General features: G+C 35.3%; 1 protein-coding gene across 3 annotated transcripts; it reads right to left on the bottom strand.

The window, feature by feature from the left end:
• Nucleotides 1–23,988, bottom strand: LOC148942245 (uncharacterized). 3 transcript variants are annotated; one of them, XR_016143186.1, is made up of 2 exons: nucleotides 23,327–23,988; nucleotides 1–606 (listed from the first exon to the last, which is right to left on the bottom strand). XR_016143186.1 is itself a non-coding variant. In XM_089103404.1 (2 exons), exons 1-2 carry the CDS (start codon nucleotides 23,212–23,214, stop codon nucleotides 191–193), a joined length of 432 nt encoding a protein of 143 aa, XP_088959530.1. In that variant the 5' UTR covers nucleotides 23,215–23,333; the 3' UTR covers nucleotides 1–190. The 3 variants fall into 3 exon arrangements, 2 of the variants coding, with proteins under 2 accessions (XP_088959530.1, XP_088959528.1); XM_089103404.1 differs by having other exon boundaries at nucleotides 23,199–23,333; XM_089103402.1 differs by lacking the exon at nucleotides 23,327–23,988 and adding an exon at nucleotides 13,514–14,065.

The following is a 23,988-nucleotide window of genomic DNA, read 5'->3' as shown; positions in this document are numbered from 1 at the left end:
TCACCTGGGTATATAATTTATTTAAAATATTTTAGAACACGGGGTAGTGAAGAGCTTTAAATAGTCAAACAACAAAACATAGAAAATACAACAAACACCAAAAACAGAAAAAAATATTTGTCTCATTTGTGTATTGCCAATAGAAATTATATTGTCAAGCAACTGCCATATTCAATGCTAACTCTTGGGTTTACGGATTATATTTTTCCAATCTGCTACTTCGCTTCAAATCTGTATAATTCAATAATAATTTATCTTTGAGTCTTAAAAAAAATCTCTCCTTCAATTTGTCTTCGCAATCAATTTCATACTCCGAAAACTTCTTTGAAAGGTCAATTAGACTTTCCTCCATTTGGCTTATGACTTCACAATCTAGATAAAAATTCCATTGTTCAGATGCTTGGTTCAGAAATTTCTTGGCTTGTGGGTTAAAAAATATCAATCTAATGTTGTCGTATACCCGCTTTAGCTTTTCTTCCTTACAGTCAGAATCTGCTAACATCAACGTAATTTCAAAACTTTCGAACAGTTCTTCCAAGTCATCAATATCATTGCATGATATGGCATAGTTTTCTTCTGCACCTGTAGCTCCAAAAACAGAAAAAACTAAAAAAGAAGATAATCCATTGTAAATGAAAATATTTTGTCTAATATGTAAAATTGAAATTTTGAGGGTATTTTTTCCTGGGTTTATTATTCGTAATCTTAAAAAGTATCATGTGAAAAATTTTCAAGGTAAAATATAAACGCATTTATCAAAATATAGTTTGATTAAAATTCTAAAGGTCAAGAATAGAAAAATACTGTTACTTAGGAACCTGCGTTTGCTTACATCACTCCAATTTTTAAACTAATTGGACTAAACTTATTCAAACTTATTTAACTAATTTTCAAAGTAAAATACCGCACTTGGCAGTAGCTACCGTTATTATATTAAAATTAGTTAAAAAAAACTTTTTCCACAAAATAAATTTTTCAAAGAAAAGTAAAGAACTCTATTAAACAAAAAATGAGCCAAAATAAAATCAAATAATCGATCAAGCGTGAAACTACCACAAATCATCATCGATGAATAAATGAAACCCAAAACGGACAGAAATTACAATAAATAACCGAGTCAAACTCAAAACGAGCAGAAATAACATAAGTTGGGCTCAAAACCCCTATGCCTTCCCAAGGCCAGAACAAAATTTGCACTTTACTGAGAAAATTACAAACGAATGTGCATTGTCAGATTGATATACATATACTGATAATTTGTAATCAAAATGTTAATATTATTTGATTTATTAAAATTATAAAAGTAAAAATATATATATTTTTTTCAGTAAAGTGCAAATTTTGTTCTGGCCTTGGGAAGGCATAGGGGTTTTAAGCCCAGCTTATGTTAATTTCTGCTCGTTTTGAGTTCGACTCGATTATTTATTGTAATTTCTGTTCGTTTTGGATTTCATCTATTTATCGATGCTGATTTGTGGTATTTTCACGCTTGGTAGATTGTTTTATTTTATTTTTGTTCATTTTTGTTTAATGTAGTTCTTTACTTTTCTTTGAAAACTTATTTTGTGGAAAAAGTTTTTAAATTAATTTCTGTTCATTTTATATTGAAATAGTCTTTTCAGGGAAAAAGAAAAAATACTTTAAATCTTTTCATTTTATTTTAAGACTTTATAGTTTGGCCTGCTGTTTGTATGCTGGAGAAAAATTTTCAGCAATTTCTTACAACATACACCCTTTTGAAAATCTGGACACAAATAGTAGTGTTTAATTTAGTTTCATGCCTCCTCTAGTTAACCTAAAATTGAAAACTTGATACCATTTTATCTGTTTACTTTCTTTGATAGCTTGGATACAGTTATGCTATTTTGATTTGGTTAAATTTTAAGAGCAGAAGTAGCCCCGAAAGTTTGAACATAATACCCTCAGTCGTTCTTGGGATACTGCTGAGATGTCCTATTGGGAATTAGAATTTAAACAGTGCATTTTGATTTGATCTGAAGGTGACATTTAATTTTTAAACATAATGGGCAACTAGGAGGTTGGGCATGGGAGGGGGATTAGTTGGCCTCCAATAACTTTCAACTATCAAAAGGCATCAGCCCTTTCTATTTTAAATCGAATGAGCCCTTTCCAAAGTTCCCACGACAACTCCTTCGATATGAAGTGCCCTGGTCTAAACAACAACATCAACAAAAAATAATACATTATACCCACATCGATCTCTACTATAAAAAAGTCATGCCTTCCAATCACTTTCGACTATTAAAAAGGGCACTAGGCCTTTCAAATTCCAATGAAATGAGCCCTTTGTGAAAAAACAACGCTTTCTATAAACACCTTATATGCTCTCTGGGCATAAATTACAACCCTTACCTAAGTGTTGTTAGGGTGTTTGTCATCCTCTAAGACCTAATTTCCAGAACTCTTAACGACGTTTAACAAAATGGCTATAAAAATTTTTAATTAGATGTGTTTGAGAAAATAGTGGGCGTGAGAGGGGCGTTAGTCGCTCTCCAATCACTTTCAACTATTAAAAAAGGCACTAGCACTTTCAATTTCAAATTGAATGAGCCCTTTTGAAGTTTCTACGACAAAGCTTTCAATAAAAACCTTATATGATCCCAGGGCATAACTTACTACCTTGCCCTGAGGGCTGTGGGGGTGGGGGGGAGGCGTTCTCATCATTAAAGACAAAAATTTCCAAAACTTTCAGCTACGTTGAATAAAAGGGCTATCTAAAATTTTTGATTGGATGTGTTGGGGGAAAAGGGGGGCGTGAAAGGGGGGTTAGTTGCCCTCAAATCACTTTCGACTATTAAAAAGGGCAATTTCAATTTCTGATTAAATGAGCCCTTTTTTAAATTTCTACAACAACTAACTATATAAACCTTATATGCCCCCAGGGCATATAAGGGGAGGCGTTGTCATCCTAAAAGACCTAATTTCCAAAACTTTCAACTACGTTGAATAAAATGACTATCTAAAAATTTTTATTGGATGTGTTTGAGAAAAAGGTGGGCGTGAGAGGGGGATTAGTTGCCCTCAAATCACTTTCGACTATTAAAAGGGGCACTAGCCCTTGGATTTCAAATCGAATGAGCCCTTTTAAAAGTTTCTACGACAAAGATTTCAATAAAAACCCTATATGCCCCAGGGCATCACTTATAACCTTTGCCCGGAAGACTCTGGAGGGAGTGTCCTGCTCAAAGGTATAATTTCCTAAACTTTGAACTGCGTGGAACAAAATAGTTATCTCAAAATTTGTATTGGATGTGTTTGGGGAAATGGTGGGACTGGAAGGGGTGTTAGTAGCCTTTCAATCCCTTTCGACTATTAAAAAGGGCACAAACCACTGTAATTTACAATTGAATGAGCCCTTTTTGAAGTTTCTACGATAACTTCTTCGATAGGAAGTGCCCTGCTCTAAGGAAATGGAACAAAATGGCTATCTCAAAATTTTTATTGGATGTTTTTGGGGAAATAGTGGGACTGGAACGGGTGTTAGTTGCCTTTCAATCACTTTCGACAATTAAAAAGGGCACAAGCCACTGTGATTTCCGATTGAATGAACCCTTTTTGAAGTTTCTACGACAACTTCTTCGATAGGAAGTGTCCTGCTCTAAAGGAAAAAAAATGATAAATAATACATTGTGCCAACTTCGTTCTTATGTGCCCCCAGGGCATAACTTAAAACCCTTAAAATTCTTAAAACCCCCAAGGGCATAACTCAATTTACAATCGAATGAGCCCTTTTTGAAGTTTATACGACAACTCGTTTTCTAAACACCTTATATGCCCCAGAGAATAACTCACAACCCTCGCCGTGAGTACTATGGAGGGTTGTCATCCTCAAAGACATAATTTCGAGAACTTAAAACTGCGTTGAATAAATTGACAATTTCAAAATTTTTATTGGATGTGTTTGGGGAAAAGAAGGGCGTGAGAGGGGGGTTAGCTCCCCTCCAATTTGAATTTCCAATCGAATGAGCCTTTTTTGAAGTTTCTACGACAACGCCTTCTATAAAACCTTTCATGCCCCCAGGGCATAACTTACAACCCTTGCCCTACGGGCTGTGGGGAAGTGTCCTCCTCAAAAAAATAATTTCTATGTAGAAATCAACTAAGTTGAACAAAATGGCTATCTCAAAATTTTGATTGAATGTATTTCGGGAAATGGTGGGCGTGGAAGGAGTGTTAGTCGCCTTCCATTCACTTTGGATTATTAAAAAGGGCACAAGCCACTCCAAATTCCAATTGAATGAGCCCTTTTCAAAGTCTCTACGACAACTTCTTCGATACGAAGTGCCCTGCTCGAAAGGAAAAAAAAGTAATAGATTGTGCCAACTTCGTTCTTATATGCCCCCAGGGCATAACTTAAAACCCTTGCCCTGAGGGTTGTGGGGGAGTGTCCTCCTCAAAAACATATTTTCTATCTGGAAATCAACCACGCTGAACAAAATGGCCACCTCAAAATTTCAATTGGATATGTTTGGGGGAATGACGGGCACGGGAGGGGGTTAGTTGCTCTCCAATCACTTTCGACTATTTAAAAGGGCTTTAGCCACTCCAATTTCCAATTGAATGAGCGCTTTTCGAAGTTTCTACGACAATTCCTTCGATACGAAGTGCCCTGGTATGGAAAAAAAAATTTAAATTGTGCCAACACCGTTCTTTACTTAGGCAGCGCGATTGTGGTGCCTATGATTATCCCATATTTTGCCAAACACAATTATAAGGATACTGAAATTTTTTCCAAACCAGTAACAGATAAAGGATTATTGGAATTCGGAAATTGGATAAAAAGCAAAACTTGGAGCGAAATTATAATTGCAGAAGATGTTAATGACAAAGTCTTACGGCTAAATAGACTCCTAACTAAACACTACAGTGGATCATTCCCGGAAAAAAAAGACGAAAAAGTTTTCCAATGACAAACCGTTCTTCAATCATAACCTTAAAAAAATAGTTCTGGAAAAAATTAAATGCCTTAAAGAAGAAAAAATTCTAGAGGCAAACAAATTAAGGAAAAATTTAAAGAAGCAACTTCGTAAGGCTGCATCAAATTTCTATAAAAACAAAATAAATCACTTATGCAGTACTAATCCAAAAAAATGGTAAGAGGAAATAAAACTTATTTGTGGCAAATAACTTAAATAATTAAACTTTAACTTAAATGAGCCTCCTATAAAAACCACAAACGACCTAAAACGCCACCTTAGTTTGATTTCCCAGCGTTGCCTACCCCTGAATCCGAAAAGAATTTCCTCCTAAACCTCTGAAGATAATTTACCAACAATCACAAAATCTGAGATAACAAACAAAATCCAAAAATTAAAAAGAACCAGTATCTGCCCTTTAGATATTCTGATCGTACTCTTAAAAGCTTTCTTCGATAAAATCTCAGAGCTACTGGTAGATATTTTCAACAAGATCACAAAAACAGGCAAATTCCCGGATCTTTGGAAACAAGGGTACGTAACTCCAGTTCCTAAAAAAGGTGCCCTGGCTGATTTTGACAAATTTAGACCAATAACATTAACCACTTTTTTCAAAGCTCTATGAATCATTTTTGTCTGACTGGTTCAGGGTCACAGTTGCAGAACGTATTGAAATTTGACAATTTGGAAAACGTCCCAAAAGTGTCAACGTCCCACTATCTAGTACATATGTATGACACAATACTAAAAAATCTAGAAATACCAAATACCTGGGCTAATCTCATCTCGGTTGACCTAGAAAAGGCTTGTGATTATGTTGACCATAATGTTTTACTTGATATACTTTCCCATGAATTCCAAATCGACCCCTCTCTGGTAAAAATTATCTCATTATTTTTAAGCCAACGATCTCAAGTGGTCAAATGCATGAAACCTTATTCTGAACCTCTACCAGTTTATAACGGAATACCCCAAGGTAGTATAATAGGACCCATCTTATTCAGCGTCATGGTAAACAATTTGGCAGAAGATATTCCCTTACGATGGAAATTTGTGGATGATATGACTCTACTAGAGGTCGCCAGGAAAAAGATAAAAAATTAGTCCACTTGAAATCCTTGAAGATTTTGCGACAGAACTCCTCAAAAATAAAATGCATGTGAACCCATTGAAATTTACAATGCTAACATTCAATTTTCTAAGCACAACCCCCTCATTTACGTCTATTCTTTCAAGTGAAATTATGCCAGAAAAAATAAAACTTCAAGGAGTGACTCTAACTTCTGATCTTAAATGGGAAGCCCATATTTCAAATATAGTCAAGCGAGCCAGTATTTCCCTAGCAATTGGCAAAATATCAATGCCCTGCTTCTCATATTTTGAAATTTTACATATCCTTTATTCGCCCAACTCTGGAATAGGTTTTCCTCTATGGAACTTCTCACTAAATAAAAATCAAACCAAAAGGCTGGAATCCTTCCAGAAAATGGCGTTTAAAATAATCGCGGGAAGGGAAAGTGCCTTACTCCTACTTCTTAAAAACGCTTAAAATGAAAACCCTGGAAATTAGACGAGATGATCTGTATCTCCGTTTTGGTGGTAATGGGAGAACCAACATCCGAACGCAAGACTTTTTTCCACCTCCCCATGATTCTTGAATGGATACCTCTCCCAAGAGAGGCAAAAATACCATCCATATTCTAGAAACTGTAAAGACTAAAGCAAAAAGATATTTAGACAGCTTTATACCAACTTTCACTCAAATCCTCAACACTTCCAATACCTCTTAATGAATTCTTTTTTATGCTCTTTGACACTCTTGTTATTTATTGTTTTCTCTTTTTTTATGACTTGTTATATTATATGACGTTTTATGACTAAATTTTTACTTTTAATGTGTGACCTGTTCGATATAACATAATTTTAGCTACTTTAATATTTTTCTCAATTGTTAAATTTTCATTTGTCTATATTTTGTCTGTTTATATTTCTTAATGTTTTGGTGTCCCTCATCCTATTTTCACTGATGTTTTTGTGATCGTTACTTTTTTTTGTGACACGAACTTAGATTCGGCGATTTATCGCTTGTGAAATGTTTTAAAAATAAAGCCTCATTCTATTCTATTCTATTATTTATAGAAATGATCAGAAATAAAAAAAAATCAACTGAAAGTAAGGAGCAACATTCAGATTCTATGACTTTCAGGGGGTGTTCAAATGACTCAAATACGCAATAGTATTCGTTCGTTTTAAGTTTTGATGTTACTACAAAACAATAAATAAAACTTGTCTCCTTCCCTGAGTAGTTCCCTGAGTATAGGGTTGGTAGGGTTAGTAGTATAGTAGTTCCCTGAGTATATATAGTTCCCTGAGTAGCATCTCTAATTTAAAGGGGCTTACTAACCATTATGACAATTTTTTACTCTTTAGCTTAATATTCAGAGCAATTGTCTATCGATTGATCAAGTAAGTCTATAAGCTATTGCAGGCAGTACAAACTCTTTAATATAGTCAGCGATCCAAGGCTTTTTTTATTGTTAAAAAAAGGGGATGGGTGACTCACATCAGCCGCAGTTGAATTGAGGGTGGATTCTAAAGTAATTGGGGGTGCTTATAATGAATATTGGGGTGCACAAGTTCGCACGATTGCAAAACATGGTCATTTTAGCCTATAAAGTAAAAATTGGTCTATAGCGACGTCATACCGCTCTTGTTTTTTTTTACACTATAAAATAAACTGAAAACTTTATAAACTTGACATATTCTGAGTTCTAAGAACTAGTACTTTTGCCTGGTATGTTTAATTTTTTCCCACAACCTTTAATTTTTTAGTTAACCCCTATTTCATTTTTAAAACAAGGTTTTTTAACTCTTTAATATAGTCAGTGATCCAAGTCTCCCTATCGTTCAAAACAAGGGAGGGGGTGGCTCACATCAGCCGCAGTCAGTTTGAGGGTGGATTCTAGGGTAATCGGAGCACATATAATGAATATTGGGGGGGCACAAGTTCGCACGCGTGTAAAACATAATCATTTTAGCCCATAAAGTAAAAATTGGTCTATAACGACGTCATACCGGTCTTGATTTTTCTACACGATAAAATAAACTGAAAACTTTATAAACTTGACATATTCTAAATTATAAGAACTATAACAACCTTTATTTTTTAGTTAACCCCTATTTTATTTTGAAAACAAGGTTTTTTAATATACTTTTTCTTAGTTTTTTCAGTTTTTCTGAAATTTTTGCCTGTATGAGTACATTTTTTTGTGCTATATTTGAATTTTGTTCGTCATTACGAGTCAAACCATGGCTCTCTTTTCCTACAAATCTTAATTCTTGACCAACTATTAGTTTTTTTCTAAATAACATCATAGCTTCAAGAAATTAGCCTACAATGACCAAGTTTTTCAAATTTTTTTTAGCTGTCAAAATAAAAATGAAAACGAATCAAACTGCACCTCATTAAAACCGTACCTCATTAAAACCTCACTAAAACCTCATTTTTTACACGGTGTTAATAAAAACAAAGTCGAGACTTGAATTTGCAAGAACATATAAGCGTTTGAACAAGAAAATTTCTTCCCTAAAAAAAAGAATTGTCTGAATAGTGGCGATTTACTCGAATTATTTTAAACACAACCTATAATTTTTATCTCACCAAACGGTAGATCACTCTTTGTTGAATCAAATCATGTATTTATATTCTATAAAACTAATATTTTTAACCAGAAAAAAAATACAACAGCAGATGCCTCGTTCTGCAAACGCAAACGCGAATTTAAAACACATACACGAATAATGAAAAGCCCATCATCTTACATATTCGGTTTTAGTTGCATAAAATTTTGCCATAAAAGCCTAATTTCTCCTTTATTGGCTATTTTCTCCTTTATAGGCTCAAATCGTCAAGTTCTACATTGGTGCGAGCATGTGCACCCCGATATTCGTTTTAAGCACCTTAGATTACCCCAAAATTCGTACTCAACCCAACTGTGGCTGATGTGAGCCACCCCGTCCCTTTTTTGCCTTGGATCACTGACTATTGCATATAGTACTGATAACTACGACATAAAAGGAAAGGATTTAGGATATTTATCTGATTTAGAATATTTATCAACGCAAGAATCGTTCATTTCTGGTGTAGCAAAACCACCGTAGGTTACTTACCCTTGCTTTCCTATTCACCAATATTCTGTGAAGTCGTAGCCTCTGCCATTAGAGTCTGTCAAAAAACAGCAGCGAAGTTAGGAAACAAGTATACAGTCCTCAGTCAGGATCTAGCTGTTTATGAAATAAGCCATGGCCTTCGAAAGTCCCTGCTCGAAAAACTCTCTGATCTAATACTCTTATTGGGTGGTTTCCGCAAGCTCATGAACTATTTGAAAGTGGTTGGATCTCTCATGGATGAAGCAGGACTAAAAGAAGTTATTGTTGCGGCAGATATTCTCAGGGAAGGCACTGGAAATAAGGTCTTTTCAGCTATGGACATGTACCAAGCACTCCATGCTCACTTTCTGGTTTAAGAAGGAATAAACGCACTCTAGTGGGAGGCATTTGAGAATTGGCTTGAAACATCCTGCTTCGTTTTATTGCCTTCTACAGTCGAGAAACTTCAATTGAACACTTCAAAATTAAAACTAGTTCTAAAGCATGTAAACAGAGAGGAGATGTATTGGACAGCATTGCTCCGCTTTCCTCGAAGTACAACGAGTCCAGATCTACCATAAGGAATCATAGCCTCTGGATCAACTATTTAGATCTTATCCGTACTGAAAACGACTATTTTTATGCTGAAAGAGCTGCAGACTGGGGACCACACTTAAACGCCATAAAAGATGATTCCGATTTTCTTCGCATCTGAAAAACATAAATATGCCGCAGCTTCGCTTAACTACCTAGAAGAAATGCTACACATGCCTGAAAAAGTGCCAGAAGTTCACAGAGAGATTGTAAGTGTCAATTTTGTTGTTAGGAAAACAACCAAGCCGTTTTGCAGCATTGCAAGCGATTTGGCTTTAGAGTCGACCGTGAATCTGGACATCAAAAACCAACAAGGAGTTTCTGGTATCGTTGGTGTGACAACGAATGAAAATGCCAGGGATCGATATCTGGCTACTCTCCCCTTTTTCGTAGCAGTCACCCGAACGCTGAAAGCAAACCTGAATACGGATGACGAGGCAATGAAGCATCATGAAGATACCGCTAGTTTTACGAATCTGACAATAAAAGGCAGAAATTGGGTTATGGACGTGGTAGAGCTTTTCGGAAACCCATTCAAGACGACGAGAACAGAGCTGCACAACGTTATGACAGGGGATACAGCTCCAGAAGCTGTAGCAAATAGTCTGTTGAATTTCCCAGACATTGGGTACAAAGCCATGAGATATTATCTCGAAGGGATATCCACGAAAGTAAAATTTAGCATAGTGCAGATTTTCGTCTCTGTCGCCAAAAAAGGAAAAAAGAAACAACCACATAAAAAGATTTTGGGGAAACTAGGCTGCTTAGACGAGCTCTGCGTCTTGCAAATTAAATGCAAACTTTGTCCCTCTGTGAGCTGCTTAAGTACGAGCTACAGCCATATCCGGCCTCACTTTCAGTATTCTTATCAAGTCGTAGGGAGCCTCAGCTATGTACTGGTACAAAGTCAACAGCCTTGAACTACATTCTGCAGCAGTCTGGCTCGCAGTCATGGGCAAAAATGGCACATACGCTATTTGAAGACTCTTCTCGATCTGATTATGCAGTTGATGTCATGAGTGTCATAAGGTGTTATTGACCAGAACAAAATGAGACACTAGCAGACTTTGGAATAAGAGTTTACGATAGGACTCTTAGGAACATACCCGAAGTTTGTCAGTCTATCCATTTGGTTGGTGCCAGGTATGACGTTCTTAGCGACGATAGAACCCATGATGACTATAAGTTCAACCTCAAAGAAACATCTGGCTGTTGAGAAAGAAGAGGAAATCCTAGAGGAAATATTTCCAGCCCGTTCACTTCCTCCAGCAAAGTTGCAACACTCTGGGCCGGAATTCTCAGTAAACACTCACCCAAAGGTTGACTCTTGAAAGTTCTTTTCGAGGTATGGGAGTAAAAAATTTTAACCCGTTTGATGGTTCATCTCGCAGGGGGTTTTGAGAGTCGACATTTAGCTGTTACCGTTACGCCCCATGAAAACTCCGTTGATGACGATCTCTCGTCTGGCCAGAAGGAAGCAGACACTCGGGTTTTATACCACACAGCAGTTTTCACAAGACGAAAGAGCAAACTTTTGATAATACAAGCCAACGATACTGATATCGTCTTACTAGCTGCATACTACTTCCAGTATCTTACTAGTCTCGACCTCAAGCAGCTCTGGGTTAAGTTTCCGTTCTACTGCATACCTATTCATACGGCAGCAGAAAAACTAGGAATAATATTTTGTAACGCCTTGCCACTTGTCTACAGCTTGAGTGGAGAGCCTTCTATATGGAATTGGAAAGTTCCGCTTTTTTCGAGCGGCAAAGTCTCCGGAAACTTTGTTGGGGTCCTTAGGTGATGAAGTTCGAGTCCTTGTAGAGAAGCCATCATCTGTACAAAGTGATGGTTAAGTCAACGTCTGTAAGCAGCTTGTGGTTACAGTGTATGGCAGAAGTGCGATTAACTTCAATAGTCTAAATGACCTTCGAGCACAGGTGTACCCAAGATTGGAGGATTTGCGGCGTTACCACCAATTGATATCCCCTTTTTGCTTCATTTGAAAAGGTGCATGTTCCAGTCACTGATCTGGATCCAAAGCCACAAGCCCCGTATTGATTTACCTCAGGCTACCAATATGGGCTGGAAAATTGAAGATCATGAACTGAAGCCTGACCTAGTTTCTGTGATGCCGTATGGCCTAGCATCGCTTTCTTTTTGCAACTGTGACAAGAGGAGGTGCGGCTCGTGCTGCAAATACTCCAAAATAGGTTTCTGTGACAGCGCATGCAAGTCTGGAGCTGACCCCGAAAAATGCCTACTTTCCGATATGGATCAGAACGAGTCTGAAGACGAAGATGAAGAAGAAAAAGAGATTTGAGCCACCGTTTCATGTTCAGTTTTAAATATTTGATTTTTTATTTAATTATTAATATTTGATTTTTTACAGTAGCCCTGTAGCCCACAGAGCGAAGCAAAAGGAAAAGGGCTAAATAGTACTACTAAAAAGCCCGCCTGCTGTTAAATAGAAGAAGAAGAAGTTTCAAATATTTGATTTTTTATTTGTTTTGATATCAAACTGCTAATACAGTCGTCTAAACCTTGCTTTCAGCTGATCATGACAGTTACTGTCAACTACATCAGTGGCCCTTGACCTGATCTAACCGATTGGATCATTGGCCCCTGCTATGCTGGGAATTAAAGAAAATAGCATCTTAAATCAACCTTAGTCACGTCTGCACCAAAAGTTCGCACGGCTTCGTCACCTCGAGGCTCGTATATGAGCCTACGTAAGCCAGATGGTATCTACTACTAAAGAAAAAATAAATATTTGCTCAAGAATTAAGATTTTTTGGAAAAGAGGCACATGGTTTGACTTGTAATGGCGAGCAGAATTCAAATAAAGCATTAAAAAATATACCAAATTCGCGCATGCGATCACAGAACGAAGTTTCTTTTGTTGTTTTTTTGTTCCTGGTTAAAAATATTAGTTTTATAGAATGTAAATACATAATTTGATTAAAAAAAAGTGATCTATCGTTTGGTGAGAAAAAAAACTATAGGTTGTGCTAAAAATATTTCGAGTAAAACCCCACAATTCAGAAAATTTTCTTTTTTGGGAGGAGAAATTTTCTTGTTCAAACGCTTATATATTCTTGCAGATTCCAGTCTCGACTTTTTTTTATTAACAACATGTAAAAGACATTCTGACGGTTCGAATGATGTGCTGTTTGATTCGTTTTCGTTTTTTTTAACAACTAAAAAAAAATTAAAAAAAACTTGGTCATTGTAGGCTAATTTCTGAAAGCTATGACGTTTTTTAGATAAAATAAATAGTTGCTCAAGAATTAAGACTTTTTGGAAAAAAGGCACATGGTTTGATTCGTAATGACGATTAGAATTCAAATAAAGCTATAATAAAATATACTTATGCGCACAAAAATTTTTGAAAAACCGAAAAAACTAAGAAAAAGTATATTAAAAAACCTTGTCTTCAAAATTAAATAGGGATTAACTAAAAAATTAAAGGTTGTGGGGAAAAACTAAAAATACTAGGTGAAAGTAATTGTTCTTAAAATTCAGAATATGTCAAGTTTATAAAGCGTTCGGCATATTTTAAGGTGTAAAAAAAATTAAGAGCTGTATGACGTCGTTATAGGCCAAATTTGACCTTATAGGCTAAAATGACCATGTTCTACACGCGTGCGAACTTGTGTAACCCAACATTCGTTATCAGCGCCCCCGATTACCCTGGATTCCACCCTCAAACCAACTGCGACGAATGTGAGCTACCCCTTGAAGAAGTTGATAAAAGTTCATCCCCGTACTTGTGAAAAATTGTTTAAGTTGACGCTTAATTCTACTCAGAAAATAGAGCTTTGGAAACTTACGCAAAATAACTGCAAGTGCAAAGAGATGTTTCTCCATCATAACTACTGTTCAAACTGTAAAAATCTTCTCAATTCCTTACTTTATATACCCCAAAAATTAGTCAATTGTATGTCAAGTCACGTTCCATATTTACCTAAGTCTCAAATTTCAGGAAGTATTTTCATATATGTGCATTTTGTATTACCCATTTTAAATTGCTGACTTTTCATTGTTCAGAAGTAAATATATTTCTAAAAGAGAGAAATTAATTTAAAATTGTCTCACAGCAAATTCTTAGCGTGAAAACAAGCGAATCATATCTTTAAAAAAAATTAAGCCATTGTAATAAATTATGAACAGGGATAGTAAGTAGAGCTTATCGATAGTTGATTGCGCGTTACCGATTAATTTTGTCAGTGATGTCTGAAAAAAAAGTTATTGCACTATTGCTATCATTTGTGGGCTGAAACTCTTAAAAAAAAAGCTTGAAACCAGTTAAAGCAAAAAACTTTAAATCAAAAATATTAGAGCTGGCTCTAACGTTTTTTCATATGTGAACAAATAAAGTTGTTTAACAATATATGTTAAAACAAACTAAAAATTCTCCCAAATAGGTAAATTTCTTGTATTGACCTGGTTTAGTCAATTGAAATGCTCACTGAGGAAATTTTATATCTTAGTTTTGATATGAAAATTCATTTTTTTTTTAAAACGAATCAGGGACGGATCTTCCTCTTGTGAAAAATAAAAAATAATAATTTTTTCAACTGAAAGGAAGAAGTAACATTAAAACTTAAAACGAACAGAAATTATTCTTTACAAGGGGGAAGGCCTCCCTCTCCTCAACTCCTCGTTTTTTAGGCTCAAGTTTGACCTTTTTTCAAAATTCGTTAAGAACATCTGGTGAAACACAAGGGCCGTTGGATTGGAATAAGAATCATTTTAAAGCCCTAAAACACTTTAGTATATCAACCGAGGGATTAAGGAAAGGGCAGCACACTCATGCACGGAAAATTTTGCATCGTTTTAAGTCCTGATATTACTCTTTGCTTTCAGCTGAAAAAAACATGTTTTTATTTAATTTTTGGTCGTTTTTTAAATTATTCCGAGGAATCTCTTTCCCCTCCGTGAAAAATTTTCCTTGGAAAAATTCACCATAAAAATTTCTACTCACCAAAAACTCTCTCCTTGTAAAATCCTCCCTGTTTCCTCCCCACAGAAACTTTTCCCCGCGAAAGATTCTTCTTGCGGAAAATACTCCCTTCTCCCGCAGAAAATTATTTGAAAAATTTCCTAATATTTTCCAACAAGAGATAATATACATAAACGACGGCAAATTGCCTAGCTTACACCCCTTTTCCCAGACCCAGTGAGGAGTCATGTCATCCCCAGAGGCACAATCGTTGAACCTTTCAATTATGCTGAACAAAATGGCTCTCTTAAAATTTTGATTAGATGTCTTGGGGAGAATAGAGATGCGAGAGGTTGTGTAGTTGCCCTCCAATTTTTTTGGTCACTTAAAAGGGCATTAGAACTCTTAATGTCCGTTTGAATGAGCCCTTTCTTGATCTTTTAAAGTCATTAATCCAGTATGGATTTATGTAGATTTAATTTATCTATTTTGTAGATTTACTGAGCCTGTAAGGCTATACTGAGATAGCCATAGTGTCAGATAGAGGGTAAGGCTATCTGAGAATGTAATTTTCATTAAAATCACTTGATTTTATATGGATGTTTCCTCCCTTTTTCAAAAGTCAGGTGAATTTTCTCACCCTCATAGCTTCTGATAGGCAAGTCTAAACTTAGTGAATTTTATGTATTCGGAATCAGCACAAAATTCCTAAACTTTCGATGCATGACTTATTATCAAAATTCTTTCTTTGCAGTTTCGGTTACTATTGGGACGAGTCGCTCCTTACTTACAAATCGTCACCATGAATTGTTTGATAATTGTTTCGCTTTTGTAAAGGTAGGATTCTTTTTAGTATGACATTTCCATTTTGACATTATTTTTAGTATAGTTTTGATTTATACATTTCCAACTTAATTTTAACAGGTTTATTGTAAGAAACTTAAAAGAAATAACATATTTTGATCTCAGAGGTAAAAAAGATAATTCTACACTTTCTAACAGTTAATCCTAGGACGATTTCTATCAGTCTTTTTTATAATAAAAAAAGTAGTAAGTAGGAAAGCATTAAACTATTTCAGTCCTTAAGGGCGGTGCTGATCTTTGGTTTTATGGCTCTTCAGCTAGGAAGTGTAATGGGCAAAAGCAATAGGCTTTTGAAGACTGAGCCTTGGTCCCATATGGACCCACTACACAATAAATCTAAATGGAAGTCAAGCTGCATAAACGTGGCAAAATAGTCTAATCGATTACTGCTATATACTTCTAGAGGTTTTAGACTTTCTAGAAATATTGAATATAATTACTGTAAATTCATGGAACCAATGGTCCTTTTTAATTGTATCATTCACTGAATATTTCTTTGAATTTATGGCTGTTTTGTAGTTTAAGGATGTAAATTATCCTTGGCTAGGGATTGACCCGATATAAGTAAAATCAAGAAGAATGGCAGTTATTTGAGGATATACTGATGTAGTTTGTTTAAAATACCAATGACAGTGAAAGCGAAATATAAATTTGTAATATATTTTTTAATTTCACACAGCCATATGTATCTACAAAAGTTCAAAAAAATTGGGGAATCAATTTTTAATGAAGAAAAACTTCACATGCAGTAATGCACTTTTTGTTAGTAGCAGGTGCCAAATTAAAAGAACAAAAAAAAAAAAAACAGCAACATCAAAAAAGTGGGTACAGAATCAGCAAACATCAAGCTCAAACATTTGGGACCCAACAGATTGAGAAGGCATAACTTTCATTTGCAGTTGTTGTCTTTGAGCATCCACAGATTGTTAGTATTTGCATTTTGTCGACAAAACCGCTGTCTAATTTAACTAACTATTTTTACTTATTTATTTTTATGGCTCCACCTGGCAACACAGACCACAGCGTGGTACTGCCCTAGAGACTTCATATTTTTGAAACAACCAAAAGATTAATCTTAGAAAATTGCAGCTTTATCTATGTATTTTTGTGAGATGGATGGGTAAGAGGGGGGGGGGGGCAAAAATTTTTTTTATTTTAATAATAATATTAAAGATACTGAGACTCTTGGCGGGCGTGCCTGACCCACAAGTATTTGTCTAATAAGAGAGTCGTAGCTACTCTCGCCTTTTACCCGTGTCGTTTACCCAAATATTTGGAAAACCATAGGTCTCCCCGTTCACCTGCGAGTCTATAGTCTATAAATGTTTTGTAAAATATAAACATTTTTGCTTTTATAACTTTAATAAATCAAATAATATTAAAATTTTGATTACTAAATATCAGTATATGTAAATTAAACTGACAATGCACTTTAATTTGTATTTTTTTCAGTAAAGCGCAAATTATATTCTGGCCTTGGGAAGGCATAGGGGTTTTGAGCCCTACTCATGTTAATTTTTGCTTGTTTTGAATTTGACTCGGTTATTTATTAAAATTTCTGTTCGTTGTGGGTTTCATTTATTTATCGATGCTGAACTGTGGTAGTTTCACGCTTGGTAGATTATTGGATTTTATTTTTACTCATTTTTGATTTAATGGAATTCTTTACTTTCTTTGAAAAACTTATTTTGTGGAAAAATTATTTTTAATTAATTATTTTGTAGCAGAGTCAAAAATTAAAATAAACTAAAAATATTGCTTATATGAAGGTATTCCCCAATTTTAATACCCCAACCTTACCACTGTATAATTTTTGGCTTTTTTTTCAAATTTTTTTTACACGACTCCTGAAACACAAGAGTCGTTTAATTAGAATATAAAGCTTTCTAAAAAAAAAATGCTAAAAAAATACATGAAGAGCGAAATATTTAATATGGGAACAATCACATAAAAAAACAGAGTAATTTCTGTTAGTTTAGAGTTTTAATGTTGCTAAATACCAATTGGGAAAAAACATTGGAGCTTCGTGGCCAATAGGGAACTCTGTATTAATTTGTTTTAACTCGTTCTTGAATCAAGTACTGGATTTACCTTTGCTTTCTCCTTAAAAGTTTGTTTATACTGTGTACAGTCTAAATCATTAAATAGTTTCACTTACAATTATTTAAATATTTTACATTGAATTAATGCCTCGAATAATATAAAAATATTCAGTTATTATAATTACATAAACCTCCACTCTCTCTTTAGACTTTTTTTTAGATTGCCCGCTTCGCTTTCTGGCTGAATATCATGGGGAAGGGGGGGTCCATTTTTTCTTCTTCTTATTTTTTGTTTCCTTACGGCAGTTTGCCCTGTTTTAATTCATAATGCATCATATTTGTTTGACGCTCTTAGTGCATAATCACGAGTATCCTATCCGGATATATTTTACAAAGGAAAGTGTGCAGTGTGAGGAGTTTTATTTTTAACACCTCCCCCCTCCAGAATACAGGTTTTATAATTTTTACGATAGGGAATCTATATAACCTTTTTTTAGTTGTTTCAGTAATTTAATTTTCATCTTAAAAAGTCATGATTGTCCTTAAACTTTTATTTTTCAGTTACTATTAGGCCTAGGGCTAGCAGTAAAAGTCCTTCAAATGGATCCACCAGTGTGTCATTTTTGCTAGAGTCGAAAAAGAATTATGGAAAAGAAATTGAAGAGTATGGTGGCCAATGGGATGAAAGGAAGGATCCTATATTGGTTTTTAAGTCATTGATAGGCCAACGCCTTAAAATACTCCAAGGAGAACATTGTGAAACAACTAGGCGTTGTCCAAGAGGCTGGATGTGCACCTCAAACACATGTTTGTCCAAACAAGCTTTTCCTGAGCCAAATACTGGAAAGTATAAGTTATTGTCAACCTTAACCAAAATATTGAAAATATTGAAACCTACCTATCCCGTAGAGGTAAAATTTGGTGGACATGATTTGAATGGTGGAATTTTTTTTTTCTAACCAAATCAGAACTAGAAAAAGCCAGTATGGTTGTTTATGAACTAAATCAGCCGAGGGATAAAACTAGTGAGCATCATTATCCCATAGAGTTCATTTACGACGGACACAGTTTTAAGTTATTTCTAAGCTTATCAGAAATATTTCAAGTCCTCTCTGTCATTGATGATTTTAACTAAATGATTTTTTTAAAGTTATTTTTCTATGTTTTGTTGTTTGACTATTTACAGCTCTTTATTACCCAGTGTTCTAAAATATTTTAAATAAATCATATACCCAGGTGACTTTGCACTTTTGTACCGATCCTTAATTGAGAGAGCCCCGTGAGTTAAGAAAATATATCAGGCTAAAAGAGGCTTTATATTGGAATTTTTTTCCAATTTTTTTTTAACAAATAAAGAGTGAGGAACGGGCTATTTGCAGGTTGGATGCCTAGATAGGATGCAATTTTTTATATTCTTTTTTTTTTTTTTTAGCTCGTAATTACTTAACTGAAGTGACGGAGTTAGAATCTTATTGCTTTCATTGTTTTAGTGTGTACTGATTCTTTTTAAGATTTAATTTTGAAAATATAAATTATAACATGACATTTAAGAAAATTAAACTTTCGCTATTTTTTCATAAGGATGGCCACTCTAACTCACAAGTGTTCTGTAATCTTAAATCTTGTAGTTAAGTTTTTCTGTGCACCTATCTTCATTTTCAAGTGCCGTAGACCAGGCCATATCCGGGGGGAGCATTATTCGGTGTCCCATTAACATTTTGGTGCTTAAATTTTCCGCAACTCCAAGAAACCTTTTTTTAAATTTCACTGGTGAGGATTCCCTTTCACGGGGCTGGCACTGCCACGACAGCCACGAGAAATTAAATCCCAGTGCTACAGTACAACAACTACCACGACAGCCACAATAAATTAAATCCCAGGTAACTGCCAAATATACTAGCCAAATACTTTTGGCTAGCAAGCCAAAAGTATCCCAGGTAACTAGCCAAATATACTTTTCTTTTTTTTTGGCTCACCCACAAACAGAGCTCACATTTTAAAGATGCAGTCATGGTAGAAGCTACAAAGGAGTCAGAAGCGGAAGTACTACTTCTTAAGAAGTATCAAATTTCTTCACTATAAAAGGTTAAGACAGCCCAGTAAAACCACTGACAATCAAGACAGCCATAGCACTTATTGGTCATGCATAAGCCAGCCTCCCCTCCCCCCCCCTCACACCAAAAAAAAACTATAAACTCTATACAAAGCTTTAAATTAAGCTTTGGTGAAGGACTTTGTGTTTCAAGAACAACACGTTCGTAATGACGATTCGTAATGATTCGTAATGACGATTAGAATTCAAATAAAGTATAATAAAATATACTTATGCGCACAAAAATTTTTGAAAAACCGAAAAAACTAAGAAAAAGTATATTAAAAAACCTTGTCTTCAAAATTAAATAGGGATTAACTAAAAAATTAAAGGTTGTGGGGAAAAACTAAAAATACTAGGTGAAAGTAATTGTTCTTAAAATTCAGAATATGTCAAGTTTATAAAGCGTTCGGCATATTTTAAGGTGTAAAAAAAATTAAGAGCTGTATGACGTCGTTATAGGCCAAATTTGACCTTATAGGCTAAAATGACCATCTTCTACACGCGTGCGAACTTGTGTAACCCAACATTCGTTATCAGCGCCCCCGATTACCCTGGATTCCACCCTCAAACCAACTGCGACGAATGTGAGCTACCCCTTGAAGAAGTTGATAAAAGTTCATCCCCGTACTTGTGAAAAATTGTTTAAGTTGACGCTTAATTCTACTCAGAAAATAGAGCTTTGGAAATCTACGCAAAATAACTGCAAGTGCAAAGAGATGTTTCTCCATCATAACTACTGTTCAAACTGTAAAAATCTTCTCAATTCCTTACTTAAAATAAAAAATCCCAGGTAACTGCCAAATATACGAGCCAAATACTTTTGGCTAGCTCAGGTTCAGGTTTCAGGTTCAGGTTCATACATTTTTATAAACAAAAAAAAAACTAATTGTGACAACATGTCGCACTAAAACAACATTTTGTTTTAAAAAGCGACCGGTTGGATATCATGCATGCCAAATCATCAAACCAATTAAAATTAAAAAAGGGTAAAACAATAATAATAACAGAAAATAATGATAAATATTTAATGGCAAAAAAAAAAAAAAAAAAATAAAATAAAATATCTAAAAAAAAAAAACAAACAAAAAAAAAAAAAAAAAAAAAAGCCTTCTCTCGAACCATTAAAACAACCAAATTCCTGAAAAGAAATGATTTTTAATACGGGTTTTAAGTTGCGGCACACTTTCAGCTTGACGAACAGAATCTGGGAACGAATTCCAAACTGACGGGCCCATGTGTCTGGTTACTTGACTCGCTCTCGTTGTGTTCCGTGGCTCAGATGCAAGACTATCCGCACTCCTAGTCGAATAATCGTGATAGAACGAATTAGGCTTAAAAATATTCATAAAAAAATCCGGTGCAAAACCATTCAGACACTGAAATACAAAAACTCCAATTTGATAATCCCTTATTTCACCAACCTTTAAAATTTTAAACTTTCTAAAAAGTGATTCAGTGCTATAAACACCACGATCATACCTTCCAATCAACCTTATAGCCTTATTCTGCAGAACTTGAACTCTTCTAAAATTGCAACTAAAATTACTCGCCCAAATCAAACAACAATAATTTATATAAGGCGCTATTATGGAAAAATACAATAAAAGCAGAATTCTCAAAGGTAAAAAATTTTGAAAACGGTTCAGAACTCCAAGGCCTCGCGCCAGCTTGCATGCTATGATGTCGCAGTGTTTTCTCCAACTCAAGTTTCGATCCAGGATGAATCCCAGATATCGGATCTCTTCAACTTGTGATAGCGGTAGGCCATTGTAAATAATGACACCAGGGAGAGTGGGAGCAGAACCAGTCCTCGTAAGCATCATAAAATTAGTTTTTGATGCATTGACGCTAAGTAAGCTAGCACAAACAAATTCATGTAGGCCATCCAGCGCCTTATTAGCCTTGAACAAAAGCTCTTGTAGCGACTTTGCTGCAATCACTAAAGCCGTGTCGTCAGCAAAAGAAGTAACTGAAGCTCCGGGAATGTAGAATCTCATTGTGTCTACAAATATCAGGTACAGGAGAGGGCCAAGAACTGAGCCCTGTGGAACACCACACTTTATGGGAAACGGCTGAGAAGATTTGTTACTCAAAGTCACTCGTAGCTTCCTTTCACTTAAATACTATTAAAACAAATTTAAAACACTACCCTTTTTGCATAAATAACACCGCATTTCAAATAAAATATTAAAATAAACTTTGTCGAAAGCTTTTCTAAAATCAATAAAAACGCCCATGCACTGCTCACCATTCTCAAGTGCTGAGTTAATATTTTCCAGAAGATGCTGGACTGCCTGTGCCGTCGAATGTCCTTTCCGGAAGCCAAATTGACCATCGTGTAAAACACCAATTTTCATCAGATACTCATAAAGCCGGTGATGAACAATTTTTTCATAAACTTTTGAATAAATCGGGAGAATTGATATTGGTCTCCAATTAGATATATCAGTTTTGACTCCACCTTTGTGCAACGGTACAACTTTAGCTATTTTAAGCGCACTCGGAAACATCCCCTTTTCCATAGAAATATTGATAAGGTATACGAGGACAGCAAGCAAATAAACCAGAACCGACTTGAGTGTTCTAAGGTTCATTCCATCAACTCCTGCACTGTTTGACTTAATCGTGCTAACAGTTCTGCGTACCTCCTTTTCAGTAATAGGCTGGAAATACATTTCGAAACCTCTTCCTCGCTCACTCACAAAATTGCTTGATTTGAAAACATGGGAGCTCCTTGCTTCTTCTTGAATCTTACAGCCAATTTCAGAGAAATATTGTCCAAATGCGTTGCAGATTTCCTCAGTTTCTTCCAAGGTCCAATTATTTAGCACAATTTTTGGCTCCGATGGCTTCATAGGACCTTTTAGAAGATCATTCACAACTTGCCATGTTGCTTTGGGGTTACCTTTACTTTCTTCAAATACATTTGTAACATATAGCTTCTTTTTTTTCCTTCTTAGGTCATTTGCCCTGTTCCTTAGCTCTTTATACATCACGAGGAGCTCATTATTTTGTGGATTATTTAGATACTCTTCACACACCCGCTTTCTCATATAAAACAGATTAAGCAGATCATCATCACGCCAGGGTTTTCTTGGTTTATTCTTTCTGGGGTTTGTTTCTTTAAGCGGACACGTCCTATCATAAACATTCGACACTATTTGGTTAAACTTTTCAAATGCTTCCGACGGATGATCTTCATTCAGTACTGTTTCCCAGTTAATAACACTAATTTGTTCTTCAAATTTTTCAGATTAACTGGCTTCAGTTCACGCATTGATATTTTATTCTTTCTGTTATTTTTCTTCACTTCAGAATTCAAATACAATACAACCGGAAGATGATCGGAGGCTGGGCTTATAACAACAGAGCAGTACGCTTTACTTAGTATCGCTGAAGACACAAACACATTATCGATGAGCGTTTCCGAATGATCCGTGATTCTCGTTGGAATGCTCACGGTCGGGTATAAATCATTTGACATCATCAGGCTCAAAAAATCCAAATTCGGTCCACGTACATTTAAAAAGTCAAAATTAAAGTCTCACATACTCTTGACTATATCTATTTACCTTTGCAGCAAGACATTCAAATCCTTCAGCAAACTCTTCAAATGATGAACTTGGTGGCTTATATACAACAGTAAAAATACAAGCTCGATTTTCAAACTGAATTTCTATACTAAGGGTTTCTATCTTACCCTCCTTCCAAATGTCCAAATCCTTTCTAATTTTCCAATTCAAATCCTGTCAGACAATGAAAGCCAGGCCTCCACGTCCCATTGACGTTCGACTTCGAGCAATCAGTTCATAACCTGGAAAATTAAAGGACGAAAGAACAGTATCATGACCCAAAAATGTTTCACATAATGCCATTATATGTAAATTATTAGATCGGGAAATAAAATCAAAAATCTCATGGTAAGAAGACGTTAAATGACAATTCCATGTACATGCACGAAATCCAGACCGGCCTAACTCCTCCAAAGTTGATAACTGACGATATTTACTATCAAGAGATGGACGAAAACTAATTTGCGACCCATCATTTCCAATATCCGTCAACAAATAATCATCAACATTAAACGGATTATTTTTCAAATCACTCAATCTTCCACTTAAACTACTACTCATATCAACTAGCTAGCCAAAAGTATCCCAGGTAACTAGCCAAATATACTTTTCTTTTTTTTTGGCTCACCCACAAACAGAGCTCACATTTTAAAGATGCAGTCATGGTAGAAGCTACAAAGGAGTCAGAAGCGGAAGTACAACTTCTTAAGAAGTATCAAATTTCTTCACTATAAAAGGTTAAGACAGCCCGGTAAAACCCCTGAAAATCAAGACAGCCTTAGCACTTATT

The sequence above is a fragment of the Artemia sp. Qi Xiang Cuo genome, chromosome 17 (assembly GCF_049724085.1).
Source record: "Artemia sp. Qi Xiang Cuo chromosome 17, ASM4972408v1, whole genome shotgun sequence".
Lineage (NCBI taxonomy): Eukaryota > Metazoa > Arthropoda > Branchiopoda > Anostraca > Artemiidae > Artemia > Artemia sp. Qi Xiang Cuo.
The sequence above is the reverse complement of the archived record's forward strand: the minus strand, read 5'-3'. Positions and strand labels throughout refer to the sequence as shown.

Coding starts and splice junctions, on each gene's coding strand:
- LOC148942245 (XM_089103402.1), bottom strand. CDS start 13,553: ATGATGGAGAAACATCTCTTTGCACTTGCAGTTATTTTGC. Junction 607..13,513: donor TGCACTTGCAGTTATTTTGC/GTAAGTTTCCAA, acceptor CTTCTTTTTTAG/TTTTTTCTGTTTTTGGAGCT.